The sequence below is a fragment of the Notolabrus celidotus genome, chromosome 10 (assembly GCF_009762535.1).
Source record: "Notolabrus celidotus isolate fNotCel1 chromosome 10, fNotCel1.pri, whole genome shotgun sequence".
NCBI lineage: Eukaryota > Metazoa > Chordata > Actinopteri > Labriformes > Labridae > Notolabrus > Notolabrus celidotus.
The window spans coordinates 28,179,764-28,200,216 of NC_048281.1; the positions used below are offsets into that span (position 1 = coordinate 28,179,764).

General features: G+C 37.3%; 1 protein-coding gene across 3 annotated transcripts; it reads left to right on the forward strand.

Annotated features, from left to right (window-relative positions):
• The first annotated feature begins 1,370 nt into the window (after positions 1-1,370).
• Positions 1,371-19,595, forward strand: asmtl (acetylserotonin O-methyltransferase-like). Of its 3 annotated transcripts, XM_034694186.1 has the most exons (16): positions 1,404-1,467; positions 1,615-1,705; positions 6,878-6,994; positions 8,291-8,422; positions 8,511-8,558; positions 8,645-8,709; positions 8,809-8,873; positions 10,228-10,336; positions 10,690-10,984; positions 11,061-11,267; positions 14,419-14,581; positions 14,684-14,883; positions 14,988-15,120; positions 15,205-15,345; positions 16,462-16,584; positions 19,371-19,595. In XM_034694186.1, the coding sequence occupies exons 3-16, from the start codon at positions 6,902-6,904 to the stop codon at positions 19,574-19,576; spliced, it is 1,980 nt and encodes a 659-aa protein (XP_034550077.1). In that variant the 5' UTR covers positions 1,404-1,467; positions 1,615-1,705; positions 6,878-6,901; the 3' UTR covers positions 19,577-19,595. The 3 variants fall into 3 exon arrangements, with proteins under 3 accessions (XP_034550075.1, XP_034550076.1, XP_034550077.1); XM_034694184.1 differs by lacking the exon at positions 1,615-1,705 and having other exon boundaries at positions 1,371-1,467; XM_034694185.1 differs by lacking the exons at positions 1,615-1,705; positions 19,371-19,595 and adding an exon at positions 18,908-19,270 and having other exon boundaries at positions 1,371-1,467.
• The last annotated feature ends 858 nt before the right edge of the window (positions 19,596-20,453 follow it).

Sequence of the window (20,453 nt, forward strand, 5' to 3'; positions counted from 1 at the left end):
AAGCAGTAATTTGGGGGCACCGTTAGCCTTGTGGCTTAAGCACGCACACCCCATATTCAGTGGCAATTCTTCTCTCTGCAATGCTCATAAATAAAACTTAAAAACAAACAAAAGAAAATTTATTTTATGTTTATATATAATGTCTTCCCTGGGCATGTACTATTCACAAGTGTAAATATAATGCAAATAAAGTGTATTTTTTAAACCTTCCCTGACAGTCAATTTTTAAATAATTTTTAACATTATCATTTCTGTATATACATATCCACTACTGCTGTTTTTTAAACAATTGAAAGGTATATTTGGCCTTTTACCTTACAAACATAAGGGCTCTTAAGTTTCTCTTCAGGTTCCACTTCAGCTTCATGTAATATGCTGTGGTCTGACAGTGTCCAATACGGATTTCATCATGTTGTGGGTCCCAGCTAGCAGGGAATGTTCCCACCGCATTGGCCAACATTCCCTATAAGTTCTGATTATGTTTCAAGACAAGGCTCTGAATGTAATATTCAAAGAACATCTTAAGGATGTTATCGATTTATATAATGTTCCTTTTTTGTTAACTTTTAATGAAAGAAGAACATTTTGTCTTTAACATTCAGAGGACGTTTTGATAATATTATTTAGGTAACAGATTATTGAATGTTTTCCATAAAATGTACCCATAATGTTACTTAATAACAAAGAGGCAACTCTCTCGAAGCAACATGTAAAGAATGTTTTCAGGATGTTTCTGATGCCTCAAATCACAAAAATGTTTTATTTAAGAATATTCTGGTGATATTTAATTAGATCAAAGATAGAATGTTTTATCTTAAACATATCTGAGAACAAATTGTGAACATACAGAAAACTTCTCGCTGAGAATGTTTCAAGAACATTAGGGCATAATATTCGAGCACTTTCGTCACTTAACATTTCAATAATGTTTTTAGAGAATGTTATCTGAGAACATTCTTTGAACACAAAACTTCCCTGCTGAAAATAAACTGTAACATTCTCTGTAACATTAACAGAATGTTTTTATAACAAAACATTACTAACAGGGCTCATACTATGAAATATCTGGCCACTAACATGGATTTTGAGGCAGGCATGATTTGTGCAGTGATAGATGTTAAGATTATTATTATCATTATTGTTTTTTTTTTCTCCAAGAATATATTTTACAGATTTTTTTGTTTTTTATGTTTGTTTTCTTATTTCTAAATAAAATAATATTTATTATTTCTAATTATATATATGTGTATAATTATTATTTGTAATAAAAATAATCGTCCTATTATTTATCTTTGTTTTTAGAAAAAGCAATATTGAAGTTAAGGTAGATGGTTGAGAAGTCTGCGTAACACTCTTATCAGAGACTGCTGGATCCGCCCCTTTTCAGCTACGTCATCACGTTTGCGTCAGCACGTCTGTCGTCGTAACAGTCAGCTTTCTTTTGCAGTTCCTGACTTTGGCAATCAGGTGAGCCATATACTACACATTTGTTATATACGTTATTAAACTGACATGCAGTTGTCATTTCAAAGAGTGCGTTTTTTAAGTGTGTGCTTTAAGTGTGTGCTTGCAGGTAAAACTTCAGGTTATATAAACTCAATCGTTCTTTCGTAGTTCAGTCAACACAGAGGAGTTTTTCATTCAGCTGAAAAACCCTAACCTGAGTGAACAGCTCTCATCAGCTGAAGTTAACGTGTTAAACCAGGTACATTGCATTTTATTAGGTTAGTAGCTCGAGACATGTTTGTAATGTAACGCCATTAATTACAGATAAGCTAGATTTTGACAATATGTCACCTGTTCCATACACCTGTATTCTTATGTATTGTGCTTTCTAGGAGAGGGATTGTCTAAACACTACTGACTTACATCCTTAATGTCAGTGTGTACAGTCATGGCCAAAAGTTTTGAGAATGACACAAACATTACATTTTCACAAAGTCTGCTGCTTCAGGGTTTTTAGGTGTTTTTGTCAGATGTTTCTATGGTATAATGAAATACAATTAGAAGCATTTCATAAGTATCAAAAGCTTTTATTGAGAATTACACAGAATTCATGCAATACGTCAATATTTGCAGTGATGACCCTTCTTTTTCAAGACCTCTGCAATTCTCCCTGGCATGCTGTCAATCAACTTCTGGACCAAATCCTGACTGATGGCAGTCCATTCTTGCATAATCACTGCTTGGAGTTTGTCAGAATTTGTGGGTTTTTGATTGTCCACCTGCCTCTTGAGGATTGACCACAAGTTCTCAATGGGATTAAGATCTGGGGAGTTTCCTGGCCAAGGGCCCAAAATCTTAATGTTTTGTTCCCCGAGCCATTTTGTTATGACTTTTGCTTTATGGCAAGGTGCTCCAAAAGGCATTCTTCATCACCAAACTGCCCTTGGATGGTTGGGAGAAGTTGCTCTCGGGGGACGTTCTGGTACCATTCTTTATTCATAGCTGTGTTTTTAGGCAAGATTGTGAGAGAGCCCAGCCCCTTGACCAAAAAGCAACCCCACACATGAATGGTCTCAGGATGCTTCACTGTTGGCAAGAGACAGGACTGATGGTAGCGCTCACCTCGTCTTCTCCGAACAAGCCTTCCTCCAGATGCCCCAAACAATCAGAAAGGGGATTCATCAGAGAAAATGACTTTACCCCAGTCCTCAGCAGTCCAGTCCCTGTACCTTCTGCAGAATATCAGTCTGTCCCTGATGTTTTTACTGGAGAGAAGTGGCTTCTTTGCTGCCCTTCTTGACACCAGGCCTTCCTCCAAAAGTCTTCGTCTCACTGTGCGTGCAGATGCACTCACACCTGCCTGCTGCCATTCCTGAGCAAGCTCTGCACTGGTGGTGGCCCAATCCCGCAGCTGTAACACCTTCAGGAGACGGTCCTGGCGCTTGCTGGACTTTCTTGGGCACCCTGGAGCCTGTTTGGCAACAATTGAACCTCTCCCCTTGAAGTTCTTGATAATTCGATAGACGATTGACTGAGGTGCAATCTTACTCGCTGCTATAAACTTCCCTGTTAGGCCCTTTTTGTGCAATGCAATGATGGCTGCACGTGTTTCCTTGCAGGTAACCATGGCTAACAGATGAGGAACAATGGTGTCATGCACCATCTTCCTTTTTAAGTGTCCAGTCACTCAATCATGACAGATTGATCGCCAGCCTTGTCCTCATCAACACCCACACCTGTGTTAATGTGTGTGACACCTGTGTGTCATTGAAATTATGTTAGCTGGTCCTTTTGTGGCAGGGCTGAAATGCAGTGGAAATGTGTTTTTGGTGATAAAGTTCATTTTCAAGGCAAAGAGGGACTTTGCAATTAATTGCAGTTGAGCTGATCACTCCTCATAACATTCTGGAATATATGCAAAGTGCCATTATAAAAACTGAAACAGCAGACTTTGTGAAAATTAATAGTTGTGTCATTCTCAAAACTTTTGGCCATGACTGTATATATCCTAGATATATAGTGTAGCCAGTGGTGGACACAGTACACAGCTTCATTACTTAAGTCAAAGTAAAGATCCTCCTCATCAAACATTACTTAAATACAAGTGAAAGTTGTTCCAACACTTGCTTTAAAAAATACTTAGGTATTCAAAGCACTTTTTGAAAATATCTCAAAATGTATTTTTACAAAGCATGAGCGCAGTCAAGAATGCATGAGTGTACATTCTGCTAAAAAGTATACCATGAAATATAAATGAGGTTACTACAAGCCATAGGTGTTTCTAGTCTATTTTTGGGGGTGCTGAAGCACCTCTAAATTGAATCCCAGCACCCCTAAAATTTGAGAGATTTTTAGATTATTAATTTTTTTTACAGTATGTCCCTTTTAAGCTAGAAACGTTTCAAAACCATACAGTACTTGGTTGAAACATAATATTTTAACTACAAAAATACAGCAGCTCCACTGCGTTTTACATGAAAGTCCCAAAAATAACTCCAATGTCAATTTTTGTTATTTTTGGTGCTCACTATAGGGGGCTGGTTTACTCCAGAAACATACAGTTGTGCTCATAAGTTTACATACCCTGGCAGAATTTGTGATTTTTTTTTGGCCATTTTTCAGAGAATATGAGTGATAAGAGAAAAACTTTTTTTTCACTCATGGTTAGAGGTTGGGTGAAGCAACATTTTTATCAAACAACTGTGTTTACTCTTTTTATATCATAAAGACAACAGAAACTACCCAAGAAACCATGCATTCTGCCAGGGTATGTAAACTTATGAGCACAACTGTACATACTGTTTATGTACATGTTGAGGAGCTGCTGTCTCAAAATAAGTTGTCTTTCCCCAGAATTTAGGGTTACCATATGTTTCTTTTATGATTCCAATTAATTCCTCTTTTGCTGTGGCTCAGCATTTAAATAAGCTTTATCAGATTTGATGGTTTAGTCACAGACTTTCCCAAAAAGTGTTATACTTTTCTTTCACATGTGGGAATGAAATAAGGTTAAAATGCACAGAACAATTAAATGTATCTTGCTCGGCCCAGCACCCCTAAACGATCCTAGAATCGCCCCTGGTACAAGCTCAGACAAGTTTAAAATGTTAATCAGGAATAAAACAAGTGTGTTAGCTACAGACCTCCACATGCTCTCTCAGGTTAGATGGTGATGTTTTGTTTGTGTGGTAAACAGATCAGAGATTTACAACAATACCAATTAGAAAGAAACATAAGGATACACTCATCCCACGATTCGATTCGAATCCCGATTTTTTGGTTCACGCTCACAATTTTCTACAATTTTCAAGAAAACTGGATTGAACTCAAAATTTAAATAGCTATTATTCTATATCAATTCTCAGATATGGACAATTGCAATATATATAATTTTATCTTATATTTATTTGTAAACAAAGTCATCCTTTTTAATTTTTAAGCTGTGTTGTAACTCAAATAAAACCACTGCACACTTTTTTTTAGCACCTTGCAAAAAGCTAAAAAATGACCATACAAAAATACCTTGTTGGAAAATTTCAGAACAATTATAAAGAAATGGTAAGTGAACGATTCCCAAATGAAAGTATTATATATCAAAACAAATAAGTTAAATCTCTTTAAATTAACTGAAGTGCAGCTTAATGATGTTTAACAAGCGCAGTGAAATGCAGATAGCACCTTCTACTGTTTAAAAATAATATCAATACAGATTTTGTTGAATCGATTTGAATCCACCCTTATTTATATCGATTTTTTACCGTCTTGTGATATATCATTACATCCCTAATACCAATCATTCTTTATTTCAAAAACCTCAAACGTGGGTTTAGAATATGGCCGTGGTGCTCAGGTAGAGAATCATCACCCATCTCATCCATAGCTATCATCACCACGACTAAATGAACGGACTGATCTGAATAATGTTTGATCTGCATTTGCTTTACAATCAAACAAGGTACAGCTACACCTCTGAGACAATAAGAATAATTGTCTTTCAAATGTAGTGGAGTCAAAAGTAGTAAGTTCCCCAAAAAAATAATACTCAAGTAAAGTACAGATACTTAAAAAATGTACTCAAGTAAATTTACTTTGTCACTGTCCACCACTGAGTGTAGCAGCTTCGTGTTGCAGCTAAATGATCACTGTCATGATAAAATCAATCTTTATGCACAGCCTTTAAGAAACTAAGATGTCCAAGTGCATCAAAATATATCTTTGAATCACTGTTTGGTTCAATAAATCCCAAAGTAGGACGTTTTTCTTCATTTTACTGCAGAGATCTCTATCACTGACTTCAGACATTACACACTTTCAGCAGTGAACATGTAAGAACGCATTCAGCAGGTCAAAGTAACATTGAAACAATCAATACAACATTAAACAAAGACAGTCTTCATTTTCAACACATTAAATCAAATAAAGGGTTACTAAGCTCACAAGTTTGGATCAGTACTGTTTTATGCAACAGGTGCAGAAAACAGAACAAACTTTCTTTCACAGCTCGGTTCAAACATTGGGGGCAAAAGATTACACATTGTGTGCAGAAAGAAGGGAGGGGTTTCATCCAACAAGATTAGGAGAGAGGATAAATAGGTGGGAGTTTTGCCCAGAGTGGCTTTTGTAGATGAAAAGGTTCCAGTGACTCAGCTGCTTGTAGACTACTGTGATTATGGTGAGTAAGAAAACCTTGGTTTGTAATCTAAGAATATTTATATAAATATTAAAGTAGTGAATCATCACATTTGAGAAGACTGAATGTTTGTTAGTTTTTTCTTGAACTTTTTCTGTATTATTATTTTTAATTAACACACTACACACACGTACAGGAGATGTACTCCACTTACACTTTATAATCTTTAAATATCTCATATGAGACAATTTGCTATGGATCCAAAATCTTTGTCACTTATACATTCTTATTGTCTTATTTGAATACCTATTGAGCGAGACATCCTACATTTTATTTTGTTTTTATTTATTGTGGCTTTTTTCTTATTATCTATTGTATTTTAAATATCTGTTCTTATTAGTTACTATTTGTTTTTATTGACTGTTTTTTTTAAGCTTTTACAGCACTTTGGCCAACTGCGGTTGTTTTTTAAATGTGCTATATAAATAAAGTTGACTTGACTTGACTTGACTTATTTAACCATATGCACACGTTATAGTGTTCATTACACAAGTGTAGTCAAGATAAAATACAACCAAAGCTAACTTGCATGTTTGGCACTTTACCTTGATGAATTGACCTAAATGATTTATTGATATCATGTCATATGACTAATCAGCCAGTCGGTGTTTCAGCAGCATATCTGCCTGTCCTCTATGAGTGCACAACTGAAGAGCTGCAGTCATCTGATGTCCAAATGCTGAGTGTGTAACATAAACTGGGCCACGTGTGTAATGTTTAACTCTGTTCTTTACCTCACAGGGTCAGTCAGAAAAGGAGGACACCATGCCGCTGAACCCTGTCATCTCCAAACTCGCCAATAAACTGGTCGTGCTGGCAAGTGCTTCTCCTAGGAGACAGGATATTCTACGTAATGCGGTATGTTCTGCTCCAGATACACTGCAGTAGCTAGTACAGTATCCCTCTTTATCAATCAATCAATCAGACTTTATTTATAAAATGCTTTGCATACAATGGCATTGTAACACAAAGTGTTGTACATAAAAACAACTTAAAATAGAATAAATTAAGAAAAAGATCCCAGCCCGGAACCCAAACCCACCCCACAATCCAAGGGTTAAGAACACAATATATGCAATAATAGTAATAAGAACAATAAAAGCAAAATAAAAAATAAGAAAGAAGTTGCTGAAAGAACTGAGGAAATGCTCTCATGATATCTTGATGAGGAAACACTGCAGGTAAAATAAGATGTTAAAACTCAACACAGGAAATTAAAATCACCAAGATAAAATTAAATTCTAAGATAATAAAACACTAAAATATTAAACCATTAAAAGAATATAAGATGCTATACTTACAAAAGATAGATAAGTACATAAATAAATAAAGTAGAATAAAAATGACTACAATTTGAACTACATAATAAATAAATAAATAAAACTGTTAAGAATAAAACTCAGTTAAAAGCGAGACTAAAAAGGTCAGTCTTGAGTTTGCTTTTAAAAACATTTATGCTCTATGCAGCCTCTAGATCTTCAGGTAGGGTGTTCCACAGGCCTGAGGGCTGTGATAATAAAAAGCTGCCTTACTGTGGGTCTTAGTTCTTACTTTTGGCACAATTAAAAGTCCACTACCTGAAGACCTGAGGGCTCTCACTGGCTCATATGATAAAAGCAAATCTAATAAATAAGAAGGGCCAAGACCATTAAGAGATTTAAAAAACAATAAAATTATCTTAAAATGTATTCTAAAAGATACTGGAAGCCAATGCAGAGACTTTAAAATTGGTTTGATGTGGGCTCTTCTTCTGGTCTTTGTCAGCATTTTAGCAGCTGAGTTTAGAACAATGAATCTGCTTTGGTGACAAAATAATCAAACAGAATGTCAGAGGAACTCACACGCAGGCCTAAGAATAAACATTTGCTGAATTAATGATTCATGATTAATCATATATCTTTGTCTTATGTTATGATGATGCTTTCAGTGTTAGTCATGATAATGCTAAACAACATGTCAGTTGAAAATGTACCAAAGATTTTCAATGCAGAGGATGTTGAGGGTAAAGTGGAAACCCCTTTTCACTTGAAATCCTCTTAAACAGAAAGTGACGTTTGGTTTTCAACGTTGAAATTTCCCACACACAACATAAACTAGAAATAGAACTGAAAGAAACAACTTTCATATCATGTTTCCTTCTCTCCTACGTTTTAGGGTTTAAAGTTTGAGGTGGTACCATCCTGGTTCAAAGAAACTCTGGATAAGGGACTTTTCAAAGCACCTCACGAGTATGCTGTCGAGACTGCCAAACAGAAGGCCTTGGAAGTGGCCAGGAGGATGCCCTTTGTAAATGATACTCCTACTGTTTCCATCAAATATATGACCAACCATACTGTTCAATTGAGAGGTAATTAATTTGTATCTTTTGCTTCAGAAACACCGGAAGACTCCAGACATGGTTATTGGAGCAGACACCATCGTGGTAAGAGAGAGAAAGCACCACAGCAGTTTCTCTGCTTCCTGCCTGTAATATCAGTTTATTTATTATAATCAGTTTCAATTCCACAGACTGTTGATGGGATGATTCTAGAGAAGCCTGTCGACAAACATGATGCTTACAGGATGCTGTCAAGGTCAGAAACACTTCCATTGTCTTATTAGTTTTGAACAATAAAGACAGAAAACACAAAAAAAACTTTTTTGTTGTTTTCATGTTTGTTTCTCTCTTACAGCTTGAGTGGTAAAGAGCACAGTGTCTACACTGGTGTAGTGATACTCCTCTGCCATGACAAAGAAAGTAAGTCACCTCTGAGTAGTCTCACTTTCTTTTCTTCAGAAAGTTTATGAAGTAAACTTCTTTGTTCCCCAAAGTCCAGAGAGAATATAAATGTCACATGTCATCACTCAATCAATCATACTTAAAATATAAAGCACTTTTCATACCATGATATTGTAACACAAAGTGCTGTACATACATTTTTTGTAAAGTAGAATACATTTAAAAAATATACAAATTAAAATACCCCCCTCCCCCATCCTAATCCCAAACCCACCCCACAAACCTTAAGGTTAAAAACACAATATATGCAAAAATAATAATTATAAAAATTAAATGAATGAAAAAGAATCAAATAAATCAAATAAAAAAGAAGTTGCTGAACAAACTGAGGAAACTCTTTCATGATATCTTAATGAGGAAACACTGGAGGTAAATTAAGATGTTCAACTCAACACAGTTCAAAATGTTATGCTTTATTTTTTTTTAAAAAAGATACACATGAAATACGAAATTTGCAGTTGTATGAACACCTTATCTCTTTTGGCCTATGTTTTTTTTCTTTTTTTTTTTTCGTTCCTCTTTTCTTTTGCCTGTTTTTATTTTATTTATTATTTTACTTTATTTATGTGTGAAGAGATGTAGGGGCTGGGGGGTTAAAGGGAAGTAAAAAGTGTTTGTTTTTTTTAGCGTTTTGCACTCAAAAAAGAAAACAATAAAAATAATATTGAAAAAAAAAAACTTAACACAGGAGATTAAACTCACCAAAATAAAATACATTTCTAAGATAATAAAACACTGAAATATTAAACAACTAAAGGAAAATAAGATGTTATACCTAAAAAGAAATAAGTAAGTATTAAATAAAATAGAATAAAAGTGGCTAAAATTTGAACTAGATAATAAATAAATTAAGTAAGGTGAAATAAAACTGTAATAAGAATAGAAGAATAAAATTAAGTTAAAAGGGAGACTAAAAACATAGGTGTTGAATTTGCTTTTAAAAATGTTTATGCTCTGCAGACCTCAGATCTTCAGGTAGGGTGTTCCACAGGTGTAATCTGTGATGATTAAAGGCTGCCTCACTGTGGGTCTCATATCATTTTAATACTGATTGGGTAGTTTTAAATACCAATATTATGTTTATATTTTAAAGTAGTATTGGAATTGTACTTTATACAGGCTAATATAGAAGGTAAGGTATCTAAATTGGTACTGAAAGGAACATTTTTCTAATCTCAGTAAGAACATCTTTGTAACAAAGACATTAAGAAAGATATAATCTAAGTTTCCTAAATATCTAAAGTATTGGAGGGCTTCAGTTATCAAATGTTGTCTCTCTAACTGGACACGTCACATCTCTTTCTTACCCCAGATGAAGAAGTGGATTACCAGCTTATTGACTTCTATGAAGAAACAAAGGTGAAGTTTGCAGATCTGTCAGAAAGTATGCTGTGGGAATACATCAATAGTGGTGAACCCATGTGAGTGTGAACATTTGAACTTTCACATAAAAAGAATGACTCACTTACTGTCGTAACTTCAGCGGACATTGGTCAATAGAGGTCATTTTAATGGATCTGGGCCAGATGGACTGGTTTACTTTTTGGACTTTGGTACCTGAGTTCTTTTCCCTCTGTGTTTGCTTTTCCCCAAATCACTGGGATTATGTTAACAGGAGGTTAATCCGTAGCCTGAGTCAGCAAACATGCACAGTTTGATTTAATCAGCTTTTCTTAGAATGCATCATGATTTATAAAACCATTGTAGTAATTGTTTGTAGATGTTTTAGTGTATTTATTCTTAACTGACTGTAATATCTTTGTCTTTCTTTCAGGGACAAGGCCGGTGGGTATGGTATTCAGGCTCTGGGGGGCATGCTGGTGGAGTGCGTCCACGGAGACTTCCTAAATGTTGTGGGGTTCCCCCTCAACCACTTCTGCAAACAGCTAGACCTGATTTACAACCGATCCACTTCCTCTTTAGACCTGGACAGTTCGTCTGTAAGCCTGAGTGAAAATAGCCCTCACAGCAACAGTCACAGTTCTTCAGCCAAACACAGACCCTCTTCATCCAGCTCCAAACAAACACATCACAACAAGAAGAGCCCCTCAACCAGCCCCCTCCACAAGGTCAGTTTTCCTCACTATGTGAACACAGGATCTGTCCTTTAGGTCATTAATTAAAAGCAGCATTCTTCTCATAAAGGTGAAGAGGATCGGCAGTGACAGTGAAGCTAGTGAGAGTTCTCTGAAGTTGGTCAACAGCTCGTCTAAGCATGCAGACATCTCTGACACTACAACGGTACCACTGATGACCAGCAGGGGGCAGCTGTCAGAGCATGAGGACGGTGAACCCAAAAAAAAGGACCTGCAGAAAATCATGGATTTGATGGATGGTTTCAAAGCTTCAAAGGTAAAGGTTCAATTATAATAATAATAATGGAATATCCTTTTTCTCCTCCTTCTCTTTTATCTTCTCCTTCAACTTTTGTTGGGGATTTACAGCAGTTGGTATCAATTTAGTTGATTTACTGCCACAGTACAGTTTCAATTTTCTTCATTTCCTGAACAACTTAAAGTCATAATAATAAAATGTTATTCATGAAGCCCCTTTTAAGAGAAAACAGACAACACAGCAACAAAAAACTCAATCAAAAAACAATAGAAAAAACAAATGAGACAAAATCAAGGCGCTGTGAAACCCTATAAAAAAGTAAAACACAGTGAAAATGTAACAGAAAGTGTGGTAAAGGTTGACCTGACAGCAAAAATTGTAACTCAACATTACAGTATTAGTCTGGTTTAGTCTACTCTGCTAGATCTGGTAGATGAGAAGCCTGATAACACTGTGTTGTGCTGTACCGCAGAAGAGAAAGACTGTAAAGACTCCTGACATTAATCAAAGTTCAACATGAGCCTGAACTAATACACCTGAAGGTTATTTAGAAAAAAGATTTAACTTGTTCATAGAATTGAAATGGAAAGTATGAACACCGATGTGGTTTTAAAACTTCAACTGTTGTCCTGAAAAAAAATCTAAGGAAGTCAAACTGTCACAGTACTTCTTGGAAACGCTGCTTATTTCCTGACAAGCTCAGGGTGCCAAAATGACACTTTAACCAAACTAGATGTAAGGTGTCGCTAAGTGTGCTTTTGCGGTTTACATTTTAACATACAGTGTTTTCTCATTTGATTTCAGGTCTGATCTGAATGAAAGTGTTTTGTTTTTTTTAGACTTTATTTTTCTTGTTTTGTAATAAATATATTACAAACAATACTGAGAACATAAGACAGACATGGTCATCATCATGAGTGAGAAAATGCTTGACATGATATACCACAGTAAGGGACAGAGAGGAGAAAAACAAACAAATAAACAAACAAAACGTGGGGTGGCTAGCTATGTTATTCCACAGCATGCAAGTTCAGTTCTTAAAGGTGACATATCATGCAAAATGGACTTTTTAATGGTTCTCTACCTGAAATATGTTTCCCTGGCATGTCTACAAACCCCCCGAGAATGAAAAAAATCCAATCTGCCCCTGTTCTGATTTCTACACCTTTCTGTAAATGTGTCTAAAACGAGCCGTTTCAGACTTCCGTGTTTTTGTTACGTAACAACAATATCCGGTCTGTCACGGAGTCAGAGCTCGGAGCTTGTTCAGCCCATAGACTGTATAAAATAATACTGAATCCACCCCTCCGTTTTTCATTACCTGCACACATGTGTGCTAACAAGGAGCTTAGGAGGGAGGCATGCTAGTTGTAGGCTGTCTTAATAAACACAAAGGTCGGTTTTACTCCCCACGTCTGCAGATTTGAAGATCTAGTGGATGATTTTTATTTATCATGGATAAGTGCTAGCGCTAGTTAGCATAGCTACATAGCTATATGTCGCAGCTGTAGCTGTGTACCAAGACACACGTCGACATACTGACAAATAAAACAACAAGAAACACAGAATCTGTGACCAATCCTTCAGAAAAGGTCCCGCTGCCTTTCTGGCAGAGGTCGGTTTTACTCCCCACGTCTGCAGATTTGAAGATCTAGTGGATGATTTTTATTTGTCATGGATAAGTGCTAGCGCTAATTAGCATAGCCACATAGCTACATGTTCATAGCTATAGATGTAGCTGTAGCTGTGTACCAAGACACACGTCGACATACTGACAAATAAAACAACAAGAAACACTAAATCTGTGACCAATCCTTCAGAAAGGTCCTGCTGCCTTTCTGGCAGAGGTCGGTTTTACTCCCCAGGCCTGCAGATTTGAAGATCTGGTGGATGATTTTTATTTATCATGGATAAGTGCTAGCGCTAGTTAGCATAGCCACATAGCTACATGTTTGTAGCTGTGTACCAATACACACGTCGACATACTGATAAATAAAACAACAAGAAACACTAAATCTGTGACCAATCCTTCAGAAAGGTCCTGCTACAGGCGCCTCTCCGTCAGGATCAGATTCTGGATCAGATTCAGAGGGTTGAAGTAACGTGATCTCTGAGCAGCCGTGTATATTCAGCCAACATGTAAACATTAGATCAACATGCTGGACAGCCGAGGCACATCCACTTCCTGAGGGGGCGTGGTCAGAGGGAAAACAGAGTGTTCTGAGGAGGACTGAAGAAGAGGGCTTTTCAGGCATGCCAAAATCTGATTTCAAAGTGTTTTTTTGAGCATAAACTTTAAAGACATGTTTTGGGGACCTCTTTGACCAATATATATTGATGAAAAAAGCGTGATATGTCACCTTTAAGTGTCTGAGAATTTCTTTAGACTCCTTAAGGTCCAGTCAGTTCAAAGTTGTCCACAGGAGGCACAAACAAGGCATTTTTCCCAGCAGAACATATGAAAATATAGACATCATTACACATTCATATAAGTTGTCCAGTTCTTCCAATATTTTTCACCTTTTTTCATTACATGTCTTAGTGAGAAAGTCAATTGTTCCATACAATACATTTCTTGAATAACTTCTTTCCACTCCTTGATTGTTGGGGATTCTTTATTCAGCCATTTCCTGGTTATGGCTTTCTTACTACCAGCTAATAGTATCTGTAATAAATACCGGTCCTGCCTTTTTAGCCCAGTTGGTATATTTCCCAAGTATATGACACTGAAGTTAAAATCAAGCTCTGAGGCAATCATAGATCTGATCGTGTTCAATACATCTACCCGGTAATACGTGATTTTAGGACATTCCCAAAATATATGAAAATGACCAGCTGACGAACAACCACACATCCTCCAGCACTGAGCATGCTCAGATCTGTTACTCTGTGACTCTTTCATCTTTGGAGTTATAAAAAAACTCAAAATGTTTTTCCAGGAAAATTCTCTCCAAAGGTTTGAACTTGAGGTTGTGGACTGCGTCTTGCATATGTTCAACCATTCCTCCTCAGATAAATTTCTGATCTGAATGAAAGTGTGTTTTGTGTTTCTTTTTTTGATTTCAATGAACAAAAATCTAAAAACAAGTTTCAAATCATATATCACGTAAACATATGAATTAAATGCACCCTCTTGTGTATCTGTTCTGCCTCTTTCAAATCTCTCCAGGCACTGTTTACAGCCTCCAAGATGTGTGTGTTCGACCTGCTACGAAGCAAACCAGGGCTGGATGCAGAGCAGGTCGCCCAGGAGATCAAAGCCTCTGTGAAGGGGACTGTGTGTCTGTTAGAAGCCTGCGTGTCTCTGGGTCTATTGAAAAGCAAAGAACAAAGTAAATCAGCGTTTATCTGTGTTTAATATGATATAAGTGTCTTTTTTAATACCTTTAAAGAGATGGTTGTTATTAATTTTCTGTAAAAAATCTACCTCCCAGATTTCCAGAAGCCGGTATATGAGAACACAGACCTGGCCTCACGTTTTCTACTATCAGACGCTCCTTTCTCACTGCATGGCTACATCCAGCATTGTGACAACACCATTTGGCCTCTATTCTCCCACCTGGAGAGCGCTGTGAAGGAGGGAGCCAGCCAGCATGATAAGGCCTTTGGAAAGAAGTCTAAGGACATGTTTCAGGTGGTTATCAGTCAAACTCAGCCTCACAGAGATAAATGTGGGAAAGTGATTTTTTTTTAACAGCTTTTTTATTGTTCCCATTTTTCATTTGTCTCGACATGAAGGATACCGTCTACTACAACCAAGAGGTCAAACTGAGATTCATGAACGCCATGCACAGCATCGCCAAAGTCACAGGAAGAGCAGTCGCAACAGCCTTTGACCTCTCCAGCTTCAAAACTGCCTGCGACCTCGGAGGTAAGAGGAGAACGTGCAGGTTTCAAACTGTGTCACTTTGTAATAAACCGTTCTGTTTACACATCATTTTATATTCTTTCCCAGGATGCACTGGTGCCATGGCCTATGAGTTTACTAAAGCCCATCCTGGGTTGTCTGTGACTGTGTTTGACCTGCCTGCTGTTGTTGAGATGAGTGATCGCTTCACACCTCTGCACAAAGGCAACAGGATGTCATATGTGGCAGGTCAGTTTTTGTATCTGCACGAAAATACGATCAAATAGAAAGCTGTGAAAAACAGTGTCATAGTCTTTGTGAACCTGGCTCTCTATTATCAATCTTTATTATTATAGCGCCAAATTACAAACAGAGCAGGTCTAGATCATCCTCTATGTTAAATTATTAACAAAGACCCAGCATCAAGACAGGATAAGATCCAGTCCCATCTTACAGACAGGACTCAGTTTGATCTCATCTTAATCAAATGTGAGCAGAGCACTTTGCAGCATTTAGCAAGTTACAGCAGCAAGGACAAACTTCCTTTAACAGGCAGAAACCTCCAGCAGGACCAGACTCATGTTAGACAGACATCTGCCTTGAAAGTGTAAGGGTTGAAAAGAGGGATAAAGGGAGATAATAATAATATAATAATCATTTTATTTATAGAGCGCTTTCAATCAAAGGGCTTTACAAAGCTTAAAAACAAATAACACACAAAGACACAACACAACATAAGAAACATCAGCCATAAACACCATTAAACAGTTGGGTCTTCAGCTTTGCTTTAAGTACATCAACATGCCAACCGAATGTCGACAGGGAGACTGTTCCATAGAGTGGGAGCACAGAATGAAAAGGCCCGCTCACAAATAGTCTTTTTACGGACCTTAGAGACACTTAAAAAGGCCAGTCCCCTGAGAATGAAGTGCCCGAGCAGGCACATATGGATCCCCCAGGTCAATGAGATAAGAGGGTGCCAAACCATTTACAATTTAAAAGTCAGCAGTAGCACTTTAAAATACGCTCTGGTGTGAACAGGCAACCAATGAAGAAAGTAGAGCACTGGAATTATGTGCTCATACCTGTTTGACCCGGTCAGAAAGCGAGCAGCTGCATTCTGCACCATCAGCAGACCTCGCAGACTCTTCTTGGGCAGAAAGAACATTACAATAATCCAACCTTGATGAAATAAAGGCATGAATAAGAATCTCAGCATCCCTGAAAGACAGGATTGATCTAATCTTAGCGATATTTCTTAGGTGAAAAAAGGACATCCAGAAAGAGAGAGAAGATAGTGGTGAGACGGATAGTAGTATAGTTGTAGCAGCTGGATTACTAAATAACTACATTTTTGTATTTCAGGAGACTTCTTTGAAGATGAGTTGCCCAAAGCAGATTTGTACATCCTGGCGAGAATCCTCCATGACTGGCCCGATGAGAGAGTGCATATTCTGCTGAAGAGGATCTCTGATGCATGCAGACCAGGTAATATTTCAAAGGCTTTTCTAGACTTTTCATTTTCTTGTTAAAGATTTTGAATGAAAAATGTATCCCTTAACACTTCAGACCAATTATTCAACGTCCTGTGTTGTTAAAATGTCGATTTTTATGTATTTTTAAGAACAAATAATACTTTATTGCGCGCTTTAAGTTCTGTGAAATGCTCATTCTCACATTCTCAGCCTGTGTTCAGAAACTGCCGGTTGAGGTTGTCATGTCTCTTTAACTGTAGTGAGAACACCAAGAGGCAGTTCTGTTTTGGGTGTCACCAAACCTCAAGTCTGAGTCAAGTCTGTGTCAAGTCTGAAGTCCTCAGGAAAGAATCTAAGTCAACTTCTCATTACCCGAGTCTGAGTCAAGTACTTGAGAACTGACAAGGTGGACCACTGTTTTCCTCCACACTACTCACTGTATGAGCCTTGGTTGATTGAGTGGGATTGATTGTGGATGTGTAGAAAATACATTTCATTTATTAACATGAGATTCTCCCTCATCCTGTTAGCGTGTCTGGAGATAAGATAAGATATTACTTTATTGATCCCCTGGGGGAAATTCGGTTGTTGCAGCAACCCAGACATAAGTACAATCAAGAATAAGTTTCAATAAGTGAAATGAAATAAGTAAAAATAAAAATAGATAAATAGAGATAGAATACAAATTTAAGATGTATATAAATGTTACAAATGGTTTAAATAGTGGTAATTACAGGCAGTATTAAAAAATGATTCAGTAGTGAAAGATTTAAAGTATTGATGATGTTACAGGTCTGTGCTGCCAGCTTGCCAACAGTAGCAATCGCTGTAACTTTAGCATCTCACTAACTTTTCTGGGTTCCCATCCTGCTGATGTCTGTTAAAAGTTTTATTTTGTCTCCATCTTCTCCTCAGTGTATCTTTTCAATATCAAACATGTTGCACTGCTCTTACTTACATTAGCTGTAAAATCTTTGTTGTGCAACATGCACGACTCTTGGCAAGACCCTAAGCTTCCTGACAGGAACTGTTGCTGAACAAGACATCAATGAATGTGCATGCAGGTGAAGATATGTGCCAGCATTTAGTTGCACCAAACTAAATACATGGTGAGGGCTTTACATAAAAAGATCTAGGCAAGGCATGGCAAATCAGCTTTATTTGTATAGGGCAACTCAATGTGCTTTACATTAAAACATTAAAAGCATTGGAGACATTCAGACAAGCATAAAAGAACATACCACTTGTATTTAAAGCGAGTTAAAATAAGCCAAGATAGGAAGGCAGTGGCAAATAAAAAGGTCTGATTTAAAAGAGGTGAGAGTTGGAGTGGACCTACAGCTTTAAGGGAGTGTGTTCCAGATATGTGGTGCATAATGACTAAACGCTGCTTCACCATGTTTCCTTCTGACTCTCGGGACTGAAAGCAGACCAGTATCTGATGACCTCAGAGGTCCAGATGGTCACAAAAACAGTCCTTTCCCCAAGTCCAAATCAAGGTCAGAGTCATCAATACTTTAGTCCAAGCCGAGTCACTAGTCCTGAAAATCAAAACTTAAGTCTGAGTCCTTGACTTGAATACTACAATACTGCCAAGATAATTCCTATGCTACAGTAACAATTAGTGTAGTGTATTTATTGCAAGAGGCCAGTTACTGAAGTTCATGTTTTCTGAAAAACCAGAGTATTTAGTCTGAAATTCAAAGCTTGTTTCACTCATCTCTGCACTGATTGCTTCCTGAGTGATGAACAACACATCACAGGCTTCTCCAATCAAAATAACCTGTTCTTGTTAAAAGCATGATAGAGAATATGACACTCACTTTCTGGCACTTAGAACCACTAACTTATCTTTAATGCATAATGTCAACACTTCAAGTAGAAACAGGGGAACATGACATTTAGGTCATTTTATGCAGGTTTATTACAAGTTGAAAGCAGTGTGTTCTTTTTTTCTCATGATGAAACTAGAGTCTGCAGTTTTTTTGTTTTTACGGTAAGACTGTGGTGTCAGATTGTACTGATTGCTTTGATTCATTTTGTTAGAATCGTTAAACGAAATCAGCTTTCATTGAGTTTTGGTTTTAAAGCTTGTCCACAGTGGTTGAAAACAACTGCTGAACCTTGTTATCGCCTGTGTTCAGCTGATTAAAGAGCTGATAATAATTGAGCTGTCTGAAACAGCTGAGGTTAAATGCCAAACCAGCACACCAGCTTGATACAGAGGTTTTGTTTTCATCTTTGTCTTTTGTCCTTGAACGTCACTCTTTTCATAAAGAAAATGAATGTACAAGAGTTTTATAAGGGATCCTTAATCAGCTAATAATGTTCCAAAGGCTGTGGAGTCCTGCTCAGTGAGATCTTCCTGGATGAAGACAGAGGCGGTCCGAGTCGTGGGCTGCTGCAGGCCCTCAGCATGAGCGTGGGAAAACAGAGGAGCGCCACAGAGTACAGTCTGCTCCTGAAGAGCCATGGGTTCATCACGGCACACGTCAGACATACAGACAACATGCTGGATGCTATGCTGTGCATCAAGGAGTGACCGAGAACTCACTCAAAGACTCAGAAACACTATATGGAAGGTCTTGTGATAAACTGGAATATAGATAATGCTTTTTCAAAATCAAGGAATTCAATATTTTAAGTGATGTGATTAAGTAATGCAGTGTCTGTGAAACAATAAAAAGGGTTTGTTTTAACGTTTGTGTGTTTGTGTCATGGAAAGTCACAAAGCTATTAAGCAGATGATGATTATCTTATACTCTAAGGTCTTGTATAATCTCTTGTGTTGGGTCTCAGGTTGTGCAGTGCTCATTGCTGAGACCATGTTGGACGGAGGAAGACCCCTCTCTGCCCTGCAGTCCCTGAACATGCTCGCCCAGACTGAGGGGAAAGAGAGGACAAAGAGACAGTATGTGGACTTGATGAGCAAACATGGATTTGGGGACACCCGTGTGGTTCACACTGGGAACTTCTTAGATGCCTTTCTTTCCATTAAAATATAATGTGTGGATAAAAATTCAATCATGTTTTCTACATAATTATGACAGGCAGCTTTGTCAACTTGCAAACCTTCTGATCGGGGTGAAGGTTATTAAATGTTGTCATACAAAAAGCTCCTGTGAAAAGTTATTTGCCTCTATGTGATCTGCGAAAACAGACTAGACTGATGGTTTCTTTTTGGTCCGTTGAAACACTTTTAACCACTTTCATAGGGGTGTCAGAAAAATTGCGTCACAGCACAACCAAAATAGTTGGTGTTTATCGTTTCTACATCAAACAATGACAGGAAGTGGTATGGTTTTACCATAAAAGAGGAAGGTTAGGTATTTTTGAAGTGGGGTTATATGAGTCAAATGTATTGTCAGTGGTGGACAAAGTACACAGCTTCATTACTTAAGTCAAAGTATAGATACACAAGGTCAAATATTACTCCAATACAAGTGAAAGTTGCTCTGTGAGATTATTACTTGAGTTACTGAAGTGCTTGCTTTTAAAAATACTTTCAAAGTATCTCAAAACTTTGTATTTTCACAATACATGAGTGCAGTCAAGAATACATAGGAGTACATTCTGTTACAGAATGTTTATTTAGAAAACATTACTTGAAATCTCTAAAAACTATACCATGGAATAAAAACAGACAATAAGTTACTCCAAGCACAGTCAACTTAGTTTGAAATGTTCATCTGGAGTTAAACAAATGTTACGTAGCTCAACACACTTTCTCAGGTTGGACTGTGAATGTCTGTGTGTTTGGGCAGAGTGGGAAACAGGGAGAACATTTCAAACCATACATATCATTCTTCATTTCAAAAACCTCAAACACGGGCTGAAGATATGGCCATGGGTGCTCAGATGGAGAATTCTAGCCATCATTAA

What these genes read in the sequence shown, in the direction of transcription:
- asmtl (XM_034694184.1), top strand. Translation starts at nt 6,902, where the DNA reads ATGCCGCTGAACCCTGTCATCTCCAAACTCGCCAATAAACTGGTCGTG. An exon ending in AGTCTAAGGACATGTTTCAG is followed by an intron (nt 14,884 to 14,987) that starts GTGGTTATCAGT and finishes CTCGACATGAAG; the next exon opens with GATACCGTCTACTACAACCA. An exon ending in CAGGATGTCATATGTGGCAG is followed by an intron (nt 15,346 to 16,461) that starts GTCAGTTTTTGT and finishes TTTGTATTTCAG; the next exon opens with GAGACTTCTTTGAAGATGAG.